Consider the following 18,843-nt stretch of genomic DNA (forward strand, 5'->3'; position numbering starts at 1 on the left):
GTGCTGGGATTACAGGCTTGAGCCACCGCGCCCGGCCATGTTTTGTTTTGTTTTTGAAACGGAGTCTCGCTCTGTCGCCCAGGCTGGAGTGCAGTGGCTCGATCTCGGCTCACTGCAAGCTCCGCCTCCCGGGTTCACTCCATTCTCCTGCCTCAGCCTCCCGAGTAGCTGGGACTATAGGCGCCCGCCACCACGCCCGGCTAGTTTTTTGTATTTTCAGTAGAGACGGGGTTTCACTGTGTTAGCCAGGATGGTCTCTATCTCCTGACCTCGTGATCCGCCCGTCTCAGCCTCCCAAAGTGCTGGGATTACAGGCTTGAGCCACCGCGCCTGGCCTGTTCTCCAGGTCTTTAAGCCCATTCTTGGGTTTAAATTCGTAAGTTTGTTTCTCATACCCGGGAGGCAGAAGTTGTAGTGAGCCAACATTGCGCCACTGCACTCCAGCTTGGGTGACAGGGTGAGATTCTGGCTGCAAAAAAAAAAAAAAAAAAAAAAAATCAAAACAAACAAAATTGCACTGATGTCCCTTAAATCCATAAAATAAAAACTTTTAATAAAAACTGTCCTACAGCTCATTAATGCTCTTTTCATTTGGGGGATTTCTGTTCTGTGTGCTTTAATTTTGGGTAGTTTCTATTACTGTGTTATATTCACTAATAATTATTTCCACAGCATCTATTCTGACATCAATCCCATCCAGGGAGCTTTTTATTTCAGACAGTATAGCTTTATCTCTAGAATTCCAGTTTGAGTCTTCATATCCTCCATGTCTGTAGTTGTTTGAAAGTCTGAAATACAGTTATAATGTCTGTTTTAACGTCTGCTAATTCTAACATTTGCGTCCGTTCTGGGTGTCTCTTGATTGGTTGACTTTTCTCATTATAGGTCATATTTTTCCACCTCTTTGCATGCTTGGTAATCTCTGGTTGAATGCCACACATTATGCATTTTGCCTTGTTAGGAGCTGTTTTTTTTTTTTAATGTAAGTCTTCTTGAATTTTATTCTGGGATACAGTTCAGTTGCTTGGGGTGTTTCATCCTTTGGGTCTTGCTTTGTAATTGATTAGGCTGGACCAGAGCAGCGTTTATTCTAGGAATAATTTTCCCTCACCACTGAGCCAAGCTCCTTCTGAGAACTCCACCCAGTGCCCTGTGAATCATGGATTTCTCACTCTGGCTGACGGGAGTAGGCACTGCTTCCTTCACGCTTCTCAGAAGTCACCTTGAGCAGTCTCCTCACGTATAGGAGCCATTAAATATTCCTTATATTTGCCTAATAATATGCCTTATTAGCTACAACTAATGACCACAGGGGATCCAATGAATGACCAACGGGGATCGTGTCCACGTCTCTAGGGTTCTTTCTTCAGCTCTCTTCCCTCTAGCACTGGTGATCTCCTGCTGCCTCAGTATCCTTGAATTCTGAACTCTTGTCTCCTTAATTCATAGAATATGCCTGGCTCTGTCTGGGTTCCCCCTTCCTATACTACACCCTGAAATTTCTCTTAAGGTGGTAAACTGGGACAATCTTATGGCTCACTTCGCTTATTTTCAGCCTCCTGGAGATCTCTTCCTGATTTGTTGCCTGATGTCCAATGTCTTGGAAACCTTTATTTCCTATATTCTGTCTTGAATTTGTTCTTGTTTGAAGTGAGAGGATAAATCAGGTTCCTGTTACTCCATCTTGGAAACAGACGTTTTTGCTCAATTTTTTTCTTTTTCTTTTTTTTTTTTTAGACAGAGTGTCGCTCTGTTGCCCAGGCTGGAGTGCAGTGGCACAATCTCGGCTCACTGCAAGCTCCGCCTCCTGGGTTCATGCCATTCTCCTGCCTCAGCCTCCCAAGTAGCTGGACTACAGGCACCCACCACCACGCCTGGCTAATTTTTTCTATTTTCAGTGGAGATGGGGTTTCACCATGTTAGCCAGGATGGTCTCGATCTCCTGACCTTGTGATCCGCCCGTCTCGGCCTCCCAAAGTGCTGGGATTACAGGCGTAAGACACCGCGCCCAGCCCTGCTCAATTTTTTTCAACCTTCTTTTTCTCTTTGTGTTTCATTTTGGATAGTTTCTATTGCTATATCTTCAGATTAACTAATTTTCTTCAGTGTCTAATCTGCATCTTCCATTAATCCCATCCGGTGTATCAATGTAGTTTTCATCTCAGACATTGCAGTTTTCATCTCTAAAAGTATATGAGTGTGTGTGTATATATATATATATATATATATTTTTTTTTTTTTTTTTTTTTTTTTTTTTTTTTTTGAGGCAGAGTCTCACTCTGTCACCCAGGCTGAAGTGCAGTGGTGTGATCTCGGTTCACTGCAATCTCCATCTCCCAAGTTCAAGCACTTCTTCCTCAGCCTCCTAAGTAGCTGGGATTACAGGTGCGTACCACCACACCCAGCTAATTTTTGTATTTTTAGTAGAGACAGGGTTTCACCATGTTGGCCAGGCTGGTCTCAAACTCCTGACCTTGTGATCTGCCTGCCTCAGCCTCCCATAGTCCTGGGATGACAGGCGTGAGCCAGCATGCCCGGCCTCAGCTATAACAACTTTTAATGTTCTTGTCCATCACCTGGGTCATCCTTGAGTCTGTTTTGATTGATTGTTCTCTTCACTCTGGATCATTTTTCTGGTGTGTGTGTTTTGTTTTGTTGTTGTTTTAGCTTGCCTGGTGATTTTGCTAAATTTTTATTTTGAAATATAGATTTACATGCAGTTGCAAAAATAGTAGAGTTTCCCATATACCCTTAACAAGCTCCCCCAATGATGGCGTCTTAGCTAATTTCAGTACAACATACAAACTAGGATACTGACATAGTACAATCCACAGGGCTCACAGTGGATTTTGATTTCGCATCCTCATGTGTGTGTGCGTTTGTGTATCACTACAGTTTTCTCACATGTCCAGTTTTGCGTTAACGACCATCATAATCAAGATGCAGGACTGTCCCATCACCCCAAGGGTCTCTTGTGCTACTCCTGCCCAATCGGCCCCATCTCTTCCCCCTTTGCCTGCCCCCACTCCCATTTGTAACCCCTGTAGGCCTCTGATCTGTCCTCTGTCTCCACAATGTTGTCATGTGAGTGTGTTGTATGAATGCAACACGCAGTCTGTGACCTTCTCCCCCACTCTGTGAAGCTCCCTTCCGGCTTCTCACGTTGCTACTTGTTGCATGGATCATGCGTTCACACCGTCTTCTTGCCAAGTGTGTTTCGCGGCAGGAATGCACCAAGCCTGTGGAACCACTCACCCGCTGGAGGACATCTGGGCCCTTTCCACTTCTTGGCCATTGTAAATAAAGCTGCTGTGAACATCTGTGTACACATTTTTGTGTGGACTTAGTTTTCCTTTTACTGGAGCAAATGTCTAGGAGTCTGATGCTGTGCTACACGGTAAATGTGTTTGCTTTTTAAGAAACCGCCCGCGTATTTGCAAGAGCGGCTGTACTGTGCTGCGTCCCTCCAGCGAGGTGTGGCAGGGCCAGCTTCCCCACATCCCTGCCCACGTTCGGCCCAGCACTAGTTTGAGCTGGGCTGTCCTGGGAGGTGTGAGCTGGTGTGCAACACCTCCTAGGGTGTTCATCTGCCATCATTACATCCTCTTCAGTGAAATTTCCCTTCAGGTCCTTGCTCAGTTTATACCTAGATTGTGTGTTTTATTGCTGTTGCGATGTGAGTTGTTTCTATGTTCTAGACACATCCCTTGTCAGATGCGCAGTTCACAAATGTTTACTCCTGCCTGTGGCTTCTTGACAGGTCTTTTACAAAGCAAACATTTTACATTCTGATGAAGTTCCGTTTATCTTTTTTTTTTTTTTTTTTTGGATTGTGCTTTTTGTGTCGTGTCTAAGAATCCCTCCAAGTCCTAGGCCCCAAAGATTTTCTTTTCTATTTTTTTTTATTTTTTTTTTTTGAGATGGAGTCTCGCTCTGTCACCAAGGCTGGAGTGCAGTGGCCGGATCTCAGCTCACTGCAAGCTCTGCCTCCCGGGTTCCCGCCATTCTCCTGCCTCAGCTTCCCGAGTAGCTGGGACGACAGGCGCCCGCCACCTTGCCCGGCTAGTTTTTTGTATTTTTTAGTAGAGATGGGGTTTCACCGTGTTAGCCAGGATGGTCTTGATCTCCTGACCTCGTGATCCGCCCGTCGCAGCCTCCCAAAGTGCTGGGATTACGGGCTTGAGCCACCGCGCCCGGCCAAGATTTTCTCCTATGTGTTCTTCTAAAAGTTTTGTAGTTTTACCCTTTACATTTAAATCTATAATCCACTTTGAGTTAATCTTTTACAGGGTGTGTGGTTCAGGTCCACACTAACCCCTTTGCCTGTGGATGGCCAACGCTCCAGCACCATGGAGCGAACACACAGTCCCCTGGCACCCAAGGGCTCCCCCAGCACCCCCAGTTGCTGCCCTTCTCAGCTCTCCGGGCCACCATGCCCCAGGCAGCAGGTCTGCTGGACACCCCAGCACCCCTGACTCCCACTTGCACCTCTGGACACCTCACTGTATCCTCAGCCCCTCCCTAAGCCCACCGCCTCGGCCCTGCCCCTCCCCTCCAACCCAGGAAGAAGGACCCTTTGCAGACAAGGAGAAAGAAGAGAGGGGCAGGACAGGCTCCCAGGCAGCACCTACAGGAGGAGAGTCTGGGGGTGGGTCCCCGGCTGGGCAAAGACTCTGGCAGTGGTCCAGTGGATGCATCTCCCAGGTGTCTCCCGTGGGCCCCAGGCAGAACCCAGGCTCCAAGCAGCACCTCCAGACTTGCGTGGGAAGTGGGGTGAGGTTAGGGTGGGTTGGGGGAACATAATGACTGAGATGGGAGAGGGACTGGGATCCAAATTAAGTTGATTTAAATAAAACTAAGCGGCCGGGCGCGGTGGCGCAAGCCTGTAATCCCAGCACTTTGGGAGGCCGAGACGGGAGGATCACGAGGTCAGGAGATCGAGACCATGCTGGCTAACACGGTGAAACCCCGTCTCTCCTAAAAAAATACAAAAAATTAGCCGGGCGAGGTGGCGGGCGCCTGTAGTCCCAGCTCCTTGGGAGGCTGAGGCAGGAGAATGGCATGAACCCAGGAGGCGGAGCTTGCAGTGAGCTGAGATCCGGCCACTGCACTCCACCCTGGGTGACAGAGCGAGACTCTGTCTCAAAAAAAAATAAAAATAAAAATAAAAAAAATAAAAATAAAATAAAAATAAAACTAAGGCAGGCAAGGTTCGTGGTCTGGTTTTCCAGCCACTGCTCCAACAGGTGGAGTCGGCCTCACCCCACCCTACTCCTGGGCCCAGGACAAGTCCAGGCAGTGTGTCTCCAGCCTGGCCCAGGGCAGACTCTGCTTTTTTTTTTTTTTTTGAGTCTCACTCTGTCGCCCAGGCAGGAGTGCAGTGGCGCAATCTCAGCTCACTGCAACCTTCACCTCCCGGGTTCAAACGATTCTCCTGCCTCAGCCTCTCAAGTAGCTGGGACTATAGGCGTGCGCCACCATGCCCGGCTAATTTTTGTATTTTCAGTAGAGATGGTGTTTCACCATGTTGGCCAGGATGCTCTCAAGCTCCTGAGCTCAAGTGTTCCGCCCGCCTCAGCCTCCCAAAGTGCTGGGATTACAGGCGTGAGCCACCGCGCCCAGCCAGTCAGACTGTCATTTCTAACACAGCCCAAAGGTTCTAGGCAGGAGCTCTGTGGCTGGGCTGTGTGGCTCAAGTTCTCTGGCAAACCGGAGTGCTGACAGCGAGAGGCCTGATGGGTGGGCCCCGTGCTGCCGCCAGTGCCGTGAGCTCTGCCAACCCTGGAATCACCAGCCTCAGTTTCTCCATCAGTAACACCACTTCCTCAGGCAAAGCATGGAAGGAAATGACACAAAACCCGACACCAAAGGCATTCACAAAATGGGAGTCGCTGCCACTTCCATTGCAGACAAGGCTTTAAAGTCAGGACTTCTAGGAAGGGAATGGGGCAAGGCGGGGCTAGGAAACAGCTCTAGCAGTGTCACTCAGGCTTCTGACAGCTCTCAGAGACCGAGCCGGCGGGGTAAGCCTTGTCCTGCGTGGGTGTGCACCTGCCAGACTCACACCTGCCTGGCCCACACCTCCCGGTACCCACACCTCCCGGGGCGCACACCTGCCTGGCCCACACCTCCTGGGCCCACACCTGCTCAGGGGTGTTCCCGTCCTCTGCGTACACCCGGGGGTCTGCTCCGAGCTTCAGAAGCACCTCCACAGCTGCCAGGTGGCCCCCAAAGGCTGCGCGGTACAGTGGCGTCCGACCGAAAGCGCCCTGTAAGATGGGCTCCCTGAGCAAGATCCAGGCCTTGTCCCTGGGGGAAGGAGGCCCCGCGCTTCGGCCCGCAGCCCACGGCGCCCACCTTGCTGTTGGGGCTGGCGCCGAGCTCGGCCAGCAGCTGGATGGCCAGGGGCTGCCCGCCCGCGGCCGCCTCGGACAGCGGCGTGTTCCCGTGGCTGTCCTCGCACTCCACCAGAGCCACGCGTCGCTGCAGCCGCCGCGCCTTGCCTGCCTCGTCATGGCCCACGCCCTCGCGGGTCAGCAGCTGCTCCACCTGCGCCGCCCGCCGCAGTCACTGCTCTCCGCTCCTCCCACTCCACCCCCACCCCCCGCCCCCGCCCTTCTCCCGCCCCCGCTGACCTCCTTCAGCACCGCTCGGATCTCGCCCACGTCCCCGTCGAAGGCGGCGTCCAGCAGGCGGCGGCGACGCTGCAGCTCCTCCCGCCGCTCCCGCTGCGCCGCCTCCTCCTGCTCGCGCTGCCGCCGCGCGGCCTCCTGCTCCCGGCGCACCAGGGCCAGGTAGGCCTGGGAGGCGCCCGCCCGAAGTCACCGCCCGCCCCGCGCCACCGCCCGGAGCCCCGAGGCCACCGTCCACGCCTCTGAGGTCGGAGCCCAGCCTGAGCTCCACACCCCCCTCCACGCACCCTGCTTCGCCATTTCCTCCTGCCTCCTGCCCTGGCCCCCGGGGGTCGCGGCCGCCCGTCCTCACCTCCCTCTGCAGCTTCTCCATCTGCTCCAGGTACTCCCGGCGCTCCTCCCGGCGGCGGGCGAGCTCCCTTCTGGCCCGGAGCTGCCGGAAGGCGCCCTGGATCGCTCTGGCCGCTCGGTCCTCCGCTCGGTCCTCCGCCCGGTCCTCGGCAGCCCCTGGGGTGGGGAGAGGCTCACGCGGCCGCGTTCTCGCCTCCAGCCACGCCGGCTGCGCCGCTGGGAGTGGAGCCGGCCCCGCCCCCGCCCCCACAGAAGGACCCAAACGGCTCTCAAAGCCCCCAACGCGGCCGAGCCGGAGTTCCCGCCCGCAGAGGCCGCACGAGGAGGCTGCGCGAAAGCCCGGGACGGGGAGAGGACCCACGTCTGCGGGAACCTCCCCTGCCCCACGCCTCCGGGGACCCTGCGAGCCCCGCCGAGCCCGCAGCTCGGGAGCCCCGAGGAACGGTGAGGAAGCGGCCCTGTCCCCCGCGGGACTCCCTCCCCGAAAGCCGAAGGCCCCTCCTGCATCCAGGCCCCAGCGAGGTCCGTCCTCTTCGGACTCGGCCTCGCCCTCGCCCCACCGCGGCTGCAACAGAGCGCTGAGCCCGAGCCTGGAGCCGCCTCGTAGGGAGGAAAGGGGCGGAGGAGAGGCCGTCGGGCCCAGCCCTGCCCTTAGTGGTCTCGGGAAGTCACGGCACCACTCAGCCTCCCCGGCTTGAGCCCCTTGCTGTAACGTGGAACAACACTGGCAGCTTTCTAAGAGTCTAGCAATGGGGCGCTTGTGGCGCTTCCGCCACAGTGAACGCTCAGCGTGCGCCCCGTGGGTGTGACTTGCACCAGGGCACGGGCAGAGGCGGGGGTGGGAGGTGGTGGTCGAGGCTGTCGGGCCACGTGGGCACCCAGCAGGGAGCCACAGCTGTGCAGAAGGCCACGGCAGCCCAGGCCAGAAGCAAGCAGGCAGCTCAGCTGGGTCTCCACAGGTGTCCCCACTGGGGAGCCAAGTACTATGATTCCCACAACCAGGCTCCCAGGGAACATGGACAGAATGGTGGGATGAGGCGAGACTGGGAGACTCGGAAGGCCCTGCAGGCCCTGGGCACGGACCGGAGCAGCCAGAGGGGGCAGGGTGGAGAGCTGAGTGCATGTGGGAAAATCAATGTGAAGGGGAATAAACGGAGAGTCACCGTCAGGAGGGCGAGACACCGAGTGGCAGTGGACAGAGATAATAGAGTCATAAGAATAACGAGTGTCTAGAATGCAGATCCTGACAATGGAAACAAAGAACAGACACTCATGATAAAATCCAGGAAATCCTGAAATGAACCTTAAGACCAAAGGGGGAAAAAATCCCAGAAAACAAAGGGCATGAACAACAGGCATCAGACACAACTCGGTGAAGTTGAGCCTCAACAGAAAATGTTTTTCAGGCACCGGAGGAGAAAGAGCAAAGCACCTATGAGAGGAAAGTCCGGCTCTCCTGAGGCTTTTCTTTTCTTTTTGAGACAGGGTCTCACTCTGTCACCCAGGACGGAGCACAGTGGCACGATCTCTGAGACAGGGTCTCACTCTGTCACCCAGGACGGAGCACAGTGGCACGATCTCTGAGACAGGGTCTCACTCTGTCACCCAGGATGGAGCACAGTGGCACAATCTCTGCTCACTGCTGCTTCCACCTCCCCGGTTCCAGCAATCCTCCCACCTCAGCCTCCCGAGTAGCTGGGACCACAGGCACACGCCTGTACACCACACCCACCTCCTAAAGCTTTTTACGGAAACACTAAATGTTAGAAGAAAATGAAGCAAAGTCCACAAAATTCTGCAGGGAAAACAGTGGGCCAGGAAGAGTATGTGGTTCTGCAGCAGAGTTGGCAGGGCAGGACGTGCAGCCTTCCCAGTGACAGCAACAGAAAAGACAGACGGAATCAAAGTGTTTTTTAAACAAGTGTCTGACGGCATTGAAAGCTACTGAGGAAGTGAAGAATGAGGTCTTGAGGAGAACAGTGCAGCAGGGTGGTCCCAGCACCAGGAAGGTGAGCCTGGCCTGGAGACTCGGGCAGCTGGGCCTGGCCTGGCCCAGAGCAAAGGGTCAGCTGCTCAGCAGGGGATGGGCCAAGGGACAGACCTGTATTTAGAGTACTGGGTATGGCTTGGGTTTAGGGTTGCAAGATTTAGCTAATAAACAGGATGCAATTTGGGGGACATACACTAAATAAATTATTCACTGTTTATCTGAAATTCAAATTTAGGCCAAGTGTAGTGGCTCACTCCTCTAATCCCAGCATATTGGGAGACTGAGATGGGAGGATTGCTTGAGCCCAGGAGTTTGAGGCCAGCCTGGACAACATGGTGAGACCCTGTCTCTCTTTTAAAATATATATATAGGGCCAAGTGCAATGGCTCACATCTGTAATCCCAACACTTTGGGAGGCCAAGGTGGGAGGATCACTTGAGCCCAGAAGTTCAAGACTAGCCTGGGCCACGTAGGGAGACCCCTGTCTCTACAAATAACTAAAAATTAGCTGGGTGTGGTGGTGCACATCTGTAGTCCCAGTTACTCCGGAGGTTGAGGTGGGAAGATGGCTTGAGCCCAGGTCAGTGCTGCAGTGAGCCATGATCATGCCACTGCACTCCAGCCTGGACAACAGAGCAAGACCCTATCTCAGTAAAATGTATATATTTTTATATTACACATATAGAATATGTATATATGAGAAATTCAAATTTAAATGGATGTCCCGGTTTATGGGAGCCCTGTTTTATCTGGTAGCCCTATTTGGGTCAGAATCACAACCTTCACAAAATAAAATAACCCTGATGGGAACAGGGGCCCAGCTCCAAAGAGTGACAGCAAACGAAGTCATCTTCATTTGCAGATGATGCACATAAAAATCCCAAAGAACTCATCACAAATGATTATCATCAATAAGCAATCTTGGGAAGGTTCTGAATATAAGCCCATACTCACAAAGTATATTTCTGTACACAAGCAACAAAAAGAAAATTTAATTATTATATTGGCATCAAAAAACTATCATATACTTGGATTAAGCCCACAAAATAAATGTCAGTGAGTCCATAGTGATAGAAATAAGGGATTAAATACACACCAGAGGGAGTGGAGGGAAAGTAGAATCCCATCAATGGGTATAGGATGGGGCAGGGAAGGAGCAGATTGCCATCGGGCACACAAGGAGTGCAGCTGCTGCAGCTGACAGCCGCCGACGCATGTTTCAGTGGGTTTGAAGAAAAGCAGAATTTCTCTTGTCTCAATATATCTCTCCCAAGATAAGTGTCACCCACAAAAGGAAAACATAGTACATTTACAAAGGAGAAACCCGGCGGAAACCCCCCAACTAAGTGATTCAGTACAACATCAAAAGCAGTGAGACATTCGCAGAACCCCCCCGCTCCGCCCCGCGACTGAGTGATCGAGGGCAGCATCATAAGCGGTGAGATGTTCACAGAACCCCCCCGCCCCCCCAACTAAGTGATAGAGGGCAGCATCATAAGTGGTGAGATGTTCACAGAACGCCCCCCCACTAAGTGATCGAGGGCAGCATCATAAGTGGTGAGACGTTCGCAGAACCCCCCCGCCCCCCCCAATAAGTGATCGAGGGCAACATCACAAGCAGTGAGATGTTCGCGGAGAACCACCCCGTGACATGATGTACGTCGAAAACACAACATAATTTCTGCTTTATTTTATTTTTAATTTTTAGAAACAGAGTCTCAGCCGGGCACAGTGGCTCACACCTTTAACCCCAGCACTTTGGGAGGCCGAGGCGGGCGGATCACCTGAGGTCAGGAGTTTGAGACCAGCCTGGCCAACATGGTGAAATCCTGTCTCTACTAAAAGTACAAAAATTAGCTGGGTGTGGTGGCGCATGCCTGTAATCCAGCTACAGGGGAGGTGGAGGCAAGAAGAATCACTTGAACCCAGGAGGTGGACGTTGCAATGAGCCGCGATCGAGCCATTGCACTCCAGCTGGGCGACAGAGCGAGACACTGTCTTAAAAAAAAAAAGGGGGGTCTCATTCTGTCAGCCAGGCTGGAGTGCAGTGGCTCGATCTTGGCTCGCTGTAGCCTCAACCTCTCTGCCTCAGCCTCCTGAGTCGCCAGGACCACAGTTGCACACCAACACATCCACACTCACTCTTCAAAAGTGTCAAGGTCGTGAAAGAAAAGTAATGACTACAGGAACAGTTACAGACTGCAGGTAACTATGCAGAAACAGCAAATAAAGGCAATATGGCATCCTGGAAAAAGTGGTGGAATCTGAGAAGGTCTTTAGTTAATGGTTTTATGCTAGCGTTAATTTCCTGGTTCTGATCCTTGTATTGTCCCTATGGAAAACGTTAACCTTAGAGGAAGCTGGGTAGGTTATACATCTATGGAAAATCCCCATACTCATTCTGTTACTTTTCTGTGAGACAAAAACTACTTGAAAATAAAAAGGTAAACAACTGTCAAATACTAGGATTAAATCTGACAAAGATGCACACAAGATCTCTATACACATGAGCGAACACACACACACACACACCCATAAAACATTTTTGAAAAGCACTAAGAACAGAAAAAAGGAGAGATATACCATATTCGTAGATTGAGTGGCCACTGCTATAGAGCTGACACTCTCTGCACATTGAGCTAGAGGTTCAACGAAATCCTAATGAAGACCACCCAGCAGGGCTGTTTTGCTTTGTTTGTATGAGAATTGACCAAGTGATTCTCGAATGTATCTGGGAAAGAGCCAAGAATGGCAAATAATTCAAAGAAGAATCGGGTGGGAGGACTTGCTCTTCTTGAGATTAGGACCTCACGTCGGTGAAGACAGTGCAGTGTTCTCACACAGAGACCAGTGGCCGTGGGTTTAGAAACAGCCCCCTGGCATGTGGGCGCTTCCTGGCCAAGGGGCCTACAGAGCCGTGGGGAAGAATGGAGATTTCAGTCAGTGGTGGGGTCCAATCAGAAAACCCGTATGAGGAGAGGGAAGACATGTGTCTGCTACTTTACTCCATTCACAACAGGCAATTCCAGATGGACTGGTGATCGCACGGGAAGGCAAAACCATAAAGCTTGTAGAAGATCACATGGGAGAACAGCTTCAGGAACTTGGAGTTGGAAAGAAAGATTTATTTAAGAGACCACCACACACACACACACACAAAGAAAACACGTTAAAATCAGTAAGTTCGTGTGTGTGTGTGTGTGTGTGTGTGTGTGTGTGTGTGTGTGTGTGTGTGTGATGGAGTCTTGCTCCATTGCCTAGGCTGGAATACAGTGGCTCGATCCTGGCTCACTGCAGCATCCACTTCCCTAGGTCAAGTGATTCTCCTGCCTCAGCCTCCCAAGTAGCTGGGATTACAAGTGCCCACCACGCCTGGCTAATTTTTGTATTTTTAGTAGAGATGTGGTTTCGCCATGTTGACCAGGCTGGTCTTGAACTCCTGACCTCAGGTGATCCACCCACCTCGACCTCCTAAAGTGCTGGGATTACAGGCATGAGCCACCATGCCTGGCAAAAATCAGTTAGTTCTATTCATGAGAAGACACCGTTGAAAGTAAAAATGCAAGCCACTGAGTGGGAGAAGATAATTGCAGTACATGTAACTGACAAAAGGTTTGTATTCCGAATATATTGGGAAATATCACAAAGCCATAAGAAAAGAGGCAGCGGCACAATAGAGAACTAGTGACACACTTGAATGCACGCGAGAACCTACCCAAGTGGCCAAGAAATATATGGAAATGTGATTAATCTCATTAGTTACCAGGGAAATCTAATCTAAAACCTCACCTAATACCAATGCACACCTGCTAGAGAGAGGCTGCCACTGCCGGCGGGAGGCTCGCAGCACAGCGGTCTCCCACACTGCCGTGGGGAGGGAAATCGAAACACCCACTTCAGCAGACAGCTTGGCACACCTGTGCCTCAGCAACCCTTCTCCAGGCACGTGCCCCCAAAAATGCTTGGATGTGTGCACCAGGAGACAAGTGCAAGAAAATCCATGCTAGTATTATTTTTAAAACCAAAATCTACAAATAATCCAAATGTCTACTAGCAGTAGAATGCATCAGTAATGTTATATGCACATGACAGACACCTAAAGAGCCATGAACATGAACCACAGCTACATAAAACAAGGGATGACTTTTAAAATATGTACTTTATATACCACAAAGGAAAAGACTACTAAAGTATGTCAAAATGTAAAACTTCTGCTTATCTACAAATAACATACCAAAAGTGAAAAACCATATAAACTTGGAAAAGAAATTTTCAACACATAATACCTGTTAAAGAACTTCTGCGTATGTCGAGGAAACAGGTAAGTAATCCGTAGAACAATGGGCAGAGAGATGAGCAGGCATTTCCCAGAAGAGGAAAAAGGATTGGCTGATAAACCTTTCAAAATCCCAGCACTTTGGGAGGCCGAGACGGGCGGATCACGAAGTCAGGAGATCGAGACCATCCTGGCTAACACAGTGAAACCCCGTCTCTACTAAAAATACAAAAAATTAGCCGGGCGTGGTGGTGGGCACCTGTAGTCCCAGCTACTTGGGAGGCTGAGGCTGGAGAATGGCGTGAACCCGGGAGGTGGACCTTGCAGTGAGCCGAGATCGCGCCACTGCGCTCCAGCCTGGGCACAGAGCAAGACTCCGTCCAAAAAAAAAAACACATTCCATGAAATGCAAACTAAAATTACCACGGAGGCTCATTTCATATCCAGTAATTTTGCAAAATGTAAAGATAGACTTCTCAGATTGGGTGAGGATGAGAGGATTATATATAATCATAAATATATGATTTTTTTTTTTTTTTTTTTTTTTGAGACAAGGTCTTACTCTGTCTCCCAGGCTGGAGTGCAGTGGCGTGATCTTGGCTCACTGCAAGATCCAGGATTCAAGTGATTCTCCCACCTCAGCCTCCCAAGTAGCTGGGATTACAGGCATGCACCACCATTCCTGGCTTATTTTTGTATTTTTTGGTAGAGACGGGGTTTTACCATGTTGGCCTCGCTGGTCTCGAACTCCTGACCTCAAAGGATCTGCCCGCCTTGTCCTCCCAAAGTGCTGGGATTACAGACATGAGCCAACAAACCCGGCACGGCTATATATATGATTCTTGAAATTTTTATTTTCTTTTTTGAAAATTATATTTTAAACGTAAGGGAATGGAACACATTTGTAAGAGTGGATTCATCTGCAGGGAGGAGCGGAGTTGGGCGGGGATGCGATAGTGTTGGTGACATGCGGGCTCTTACAGTCTATTGTCCTAAGGCACATATATATTACATATGTTCTTTTGTACACAATTTTTAAAAGAGATTTTTATGCATCCAGCAATTCCTTGAGCTTCACTAGTTTATTTTCATTTGTTAAATTTAACATTTTATTTTTAAAATGAAATGTATAAAATATCTCTGCTGTTATAAAATTCTCTCTCTCCATCTCTTTCTGCCTCTTCATAATTATGGAAATTTACTCCTGTAAAAATGGAGAGAAAAATATTTGGAGTATTCATCAAATGTTTGCACATTTGTTATTTCTTTTTTCAGTTTGTTTTGTGTTTTTTTTTTTTTTTTTTTAGAGACAGGGTCTTGCTTTGTTGCTGAGGCTGGAGTGCAGTGGTGCCATCACGGCTCACTGCAGCTTTGACCTCCCCAGGCTCAGGTGATCCACCCACCTCAGTCTCCTGAGGAACTGGGACTACAGGCACAATTTTTTTTTTTTTTTTTTTTTTTTTTGTAGAGACAGAATCTTACCATATTGCCCAGGCTGCTCTCAAACTACTGGGCTCAAGTGACCTTCCATCTCAACTTGCCAGAGGGCTGGGGTTTAAGGCGGGAGCCACTGCACCTGGTCTGCACGTTTGTTATTTCTGAGTACTGGGATACTGGAATATTGGATGATTTGTGATCTGCAGCTTTTTCCTTTGATTTGGGGGAGTTGCTTACAGGTTTTATGAGTCAGGGTTTGTTTGTTCTTTTCTGCTACCCAGTAGCTGTCCACCTTTCCTGTGCAGGTGGAATCCTCTGCTGCCAAGTCCTTCCGGCGGGCCCTCCATAGATATGCATGTTTCCTGTCTCTGTTCTCTGCTGAGAGTATCAGAGGAACACAGAACTTTAAACAACTGCACAGTCCCAGAATCAGAATCATCCTTCTATTCCCAGATCAGCTAAATATTTTTAAATTCCCAATCAAAGCTTGAGGGACTTTTTGTGACTCTGTTGAAATGAATTATCATATCTTGTATAACGGAATTACCGGTTTAAGCCCCCACTGTATCCACTGTATTCCTGTGTTAAAAAAGGAATAGCCACTCTGCCTGCCTCTAGGGCTTGTGGACTTTGTTTCTGTTTGGAGGATCGCTGGGCTAATGTGTCAGTCTGTTTTTGCATTGCTACAAAGGAACACCTGAGACTGGGTAATTCATAAAGAGAAGAGGTTTACTTGGCTCGCGGTTCTACGGCTGCACAAGCATGGCACCTGCGTCTGCCCAGCTTCTGGGGAGGCCTCAGGAAGCCTTTACTGACGGTAGCAGGTAAAGGAGAAGCAGGTATGCCACATGGCACATGGCGGAGCAGGATGGATGCCAGGCTGTTTAACCAACCAGCTCTAGTGCAAGCTTGTGAGCTCAGAGAGTGAGAACTCATTACGGTGAGGAGGGCACCAAACCATTCATGAGAGATCCGCCCCCATGACCCAAACACCTCCCACCAGGCCCCACTTTTGACATTGGGGATCACATTTCACTATGAGATTCGGAGGAAACCAAACCATATCAGCTAATAAATATAAAATACTTACAGCAGGGTCTCATACACAATAAGCATTCAACAAATGTTAACTACCATTATCATATTCTTACCGTCATTAGAAGAAAAGCCAGGCCAGGAGCTGTGGCTCACGCCTGTAATCCCAGCACTTTGGGAGGCTGAGGCGGGCAGATCATGAGGTCAGGGGTTTGAGACCAGCCTGGCCAACATGGTGAAACCCCGTCTCTACTAAAAATACAAAATTTAGCCAGGCATGGTGGTGGGCGCTTGTAATCCTAGCTACTTGGGAGGCTGAGGCAGGAGAATCGCTTGAACCAGGAGGCAGAGGTTGCAGTGAGCTGAGATTGTGCCACTGCACTCCAGCCTGGGTGACAGAGCAAGAAAAAAAAAGAAAAGAGGAGAGGGGGGGGGGGGGAGGGGGAGGGGGACAGGGAGGGACAGGGAGGGAGGGGGGAAGGGTGGGGGAGGAGGAGGGGAGGGGAGGGGAGGAGGAGGGGAGGGGAGGAGAAGAGGAGGGGAGAGGGAAGGGAAGGGATGGGGAAGGAGGAGAGGAGGGGGAGGGGAGGGGAAGGGGGGAGGGGAGGGGAGGGGAGGGAAGGAATGGGGAGGAGGAGGGGAGGAGGAGGGGAAGGGGGAGGGGAGGAGAGTCGAGTCCTGAATTTCCTACCACAACAGCCTGTCAGAGAAAATACGGCGTCACGAGGGGATTGCGTAGACTAATTGCACAGTCTGAGACTTCATTCTCCAGTTTTATTTAGACAGAAAATGATGGCTTTGGGGAATGCCTAGGTCCTTGTCAGCTTAATCAGAAGGTGACCCCCCCTTTTGCAGCTGCTGTTTCAAGTGTGTTCTCCTTAATGAAACAAATCAATACAATTTACCACCTGTTATGCAGCGACTGATCTGGTAAATATTTTTTCCTGCCTCAATCAACATTCACCAGAAGCAATTCGCGCCTCTGCCCCTCCGTGCAAGTGGCATCAGCATATCTTCCCATCTTGTCATGTCCTTTCTGTGCCACAGTTTGGTCCACAGGGAGCTTGGTGGTCTCAACACCCCTGAGATGATCCTGACAGTGCAGTACACTGATGAGGGCATGTGGATAGGACCTGGGAAGCTTTCGGAAGCAGTGGGTGCCCTGGCTGCCTAGTGAGATGTGCATGCCTGGCAGATGGGCACAGCTGGCCACACAGGGCCTGGCTCCTGGGTAAAGCTCTGAACACCCAGCCATCTACACTGTGGTCCTCAAACTTTCTTCTTTCTTTCTTTCCTTCTCTCTCTCTCTCTTTCTTTCTTTCTTTCTTTTTCTTTTTTTGAGATGGAGTTTCACTCTTGTTGCCCAGGCTGGAGTGCAGTGGCGCAATCTCAGCTCACTGCAACCACTGCCTTCTGGATTCAAGCAATTCTTCCACCTCAGCCTCCAGAGTAGCTGGGATTACAGGCACCCACCACCACGCCTGGTGTATTTCTATGCTGACATCTAAAGTTTTTCCTAACAAGTTTAAATAGTTACAAAAGATCAGATTATTGATACATTTTATTGGTATATTGATACATTTTAAAGTAAACTCTTACTTTACCAATGGGATACAAACACCATAAATGATTGGACACCCATAATCACACATTTTAGACACACACAAGCTCTACAATAAGTAGAAGTGATATGCTGTGTTACTCTCCTTGAAATATAATATCTATCCCACTCTTCTTTATATCTGTCCTATAGAGAGAATGTATACATCATATATGTTAGGATATATTTCTGTACTAATATATGTTATGCTTTTTATTGCAGATCCTATAACACTTCCTGCAAAAAAAAAAAAAAAAACCTGAAATTTATTTTATTTTGAAATTTAATTTTTAAAACCTTACATATAGCTATAAGACTCCATGTTTGTGGGCTGGAGTGTAGTGGCGTGATCTCAGATCACGGCAGCCTCGACCTCCCTGGGCTCAAGCGATCCTCCTACCTCAGCCTCCAGAGTAGCTGGCACTACAGACAGCTAATGCTTTTTAAAAATGGTTTTGGTAGAGCTGGGGTCTTACTTTGCTGCCCAGGCTGGTCTTAAAACTCCCAGGCTGAAGCAATCCTCCCACATAGGCCTCCTAAATTGCTGGGAGTACAGGTGTGAGTTACCCCGCCAGGCCGAGTTGTCATTATGGCTGTTAGTATGTAATTGTTCAAATTGTTCAAAAATAGATAAATATATTACAAGATTTGGATACATAAAAAACAAAAGTTGGGTCGGAAAAGCAAAAGCAGCCGGGCGCGGTGGCTCAAGCCTGTAATCCCAGCACTTTGGGAGGCCGAGACGGGCGGATCACGAGGTCAGGAGATCGAGACCATCCTGGCTAACACGGTGAAACCCCGTCTCTACTAAAAAATACAAAAAACTAGCCGGGTGAGGTGGCGGGCACCTGTAGTCCCAGCTACTCAGGAGGCTGAGGCAGGAGAATTATGTAAACCCGGGAGGCGGAGCTTGCAGTGAGCTGAGATCAGGCCACTGCACTCCAGCCTGGGCGACAGAGCCAGACTCCGTCTCAAAAAAAAAAAAAAAGAAAGAAAAGAAAAGAAAGGAAAAGCAAAAGCAAGACAGGGTCTGAGTCGGAGGCATCCCGTCGGCGCGCAGCTTCCCGGGGCGGAGCAGCAGTCAGGGGCCGGGCGTCTCCGGGCCTCCCAGGGGAGACGCGAGGCGGTCCGGCTACTAGGCTGGCGCGGGGCCTCGGGGATAAAGCGTGGCGGGGGAAGCCGGAGGAGCGGGGCGCCCGCGGGAGATGCTCTGGGTCCCTTCTCCGGCGCGTGGCTCCGGGGACGGTTCCACCTCCAGCCCCACCTGGCTCTGCGCCCCGGGAGTCTCCGCTCCGCGCTCTGCTGCTCCTGGCGAAACCCGCACTGACGCCCTGGTTCAGGCTGGGTCTTCCGGGCCCGCGCGCCTCCCTGACGGTCCTCGGCGTGCACCGGGAGGTCCCGGCCACGCTGCTCCTGCGCTCGGCAGCTGGTCCCGCCCCGCGAAGTCTTCCTAAGTCCAAAGTCGGCCCCATGCCACCGCGCTGGGCCGTGCCCCGGCTCTCCTGTGCCGCCTGCGCGGCGG

At 50.6% G+C, this 18,843-nt stretch overlaps 2 protein-coding genes across 2 annotated transcripts in view; one reads left to right on the forward strand and one right to left on the reverse strand.

Annotated features, from left to right (window-relative positions):
- IQANK1 (IQ motif and ankyrin repeat containing 1) overlaps nt 1-18,843 on the reverse strand; it is a 62,635-nt gene that overhangs the window by 17,574 nt on the left and 26,218 nt on the right. Inside the window, exons 4-7 of the mRNA XM_050800998.1 lie at nt 6,985-7,109; nt 6,636-6,800; nt 6,358-6,549; nt 6,144-6,269 (exon numbers count right to left, since the gene is read on the reverse strand). Coding sequence (XP_050656955.1) covers nt 6,144-6,269; nt 6,358-6,549; nt 6,636-6,800; nt 6,985-7,109 — 608 coding nt within the window. The remainder of the gene's footprint in view (nt 1-6,143; nt 6,270-6,357; nt 6,550-6,635; nt 6,801-6,984; nt 7,110-18,843) is intronic.
- PYCR3 (pyrroline-5-carboxylate reductase 3) overlaps nt 16,153-18,843 on the forward strand; it is a 154,155-nt gene continuing 151,464 nt past the window's right edge. The window contains exon 1 of the mRNA XM_050800973.1: nt 16,153-16,156. The gene's annotated coding sequence lies outside the window, so the exon portion shown is untranslated. The remainder of the gene's footprint in view (nt 16,157-18,843) is intronic.

The sequence above is a fragment of the Macaca thibetana genome, chromosome 8, assembly GCF_024542745.1.
Source record: "Macaca thibetana thibetana isolate TM-01 chromosome 8, ASM2454274v1, whole genome shotgun sequence".
Classification (NCBI taxonomy): Eukaryota; Metazoa; Chordata; class Mammalia; order Primates; family Cercopithecidae; genus Macaca; species Macaca thibetana.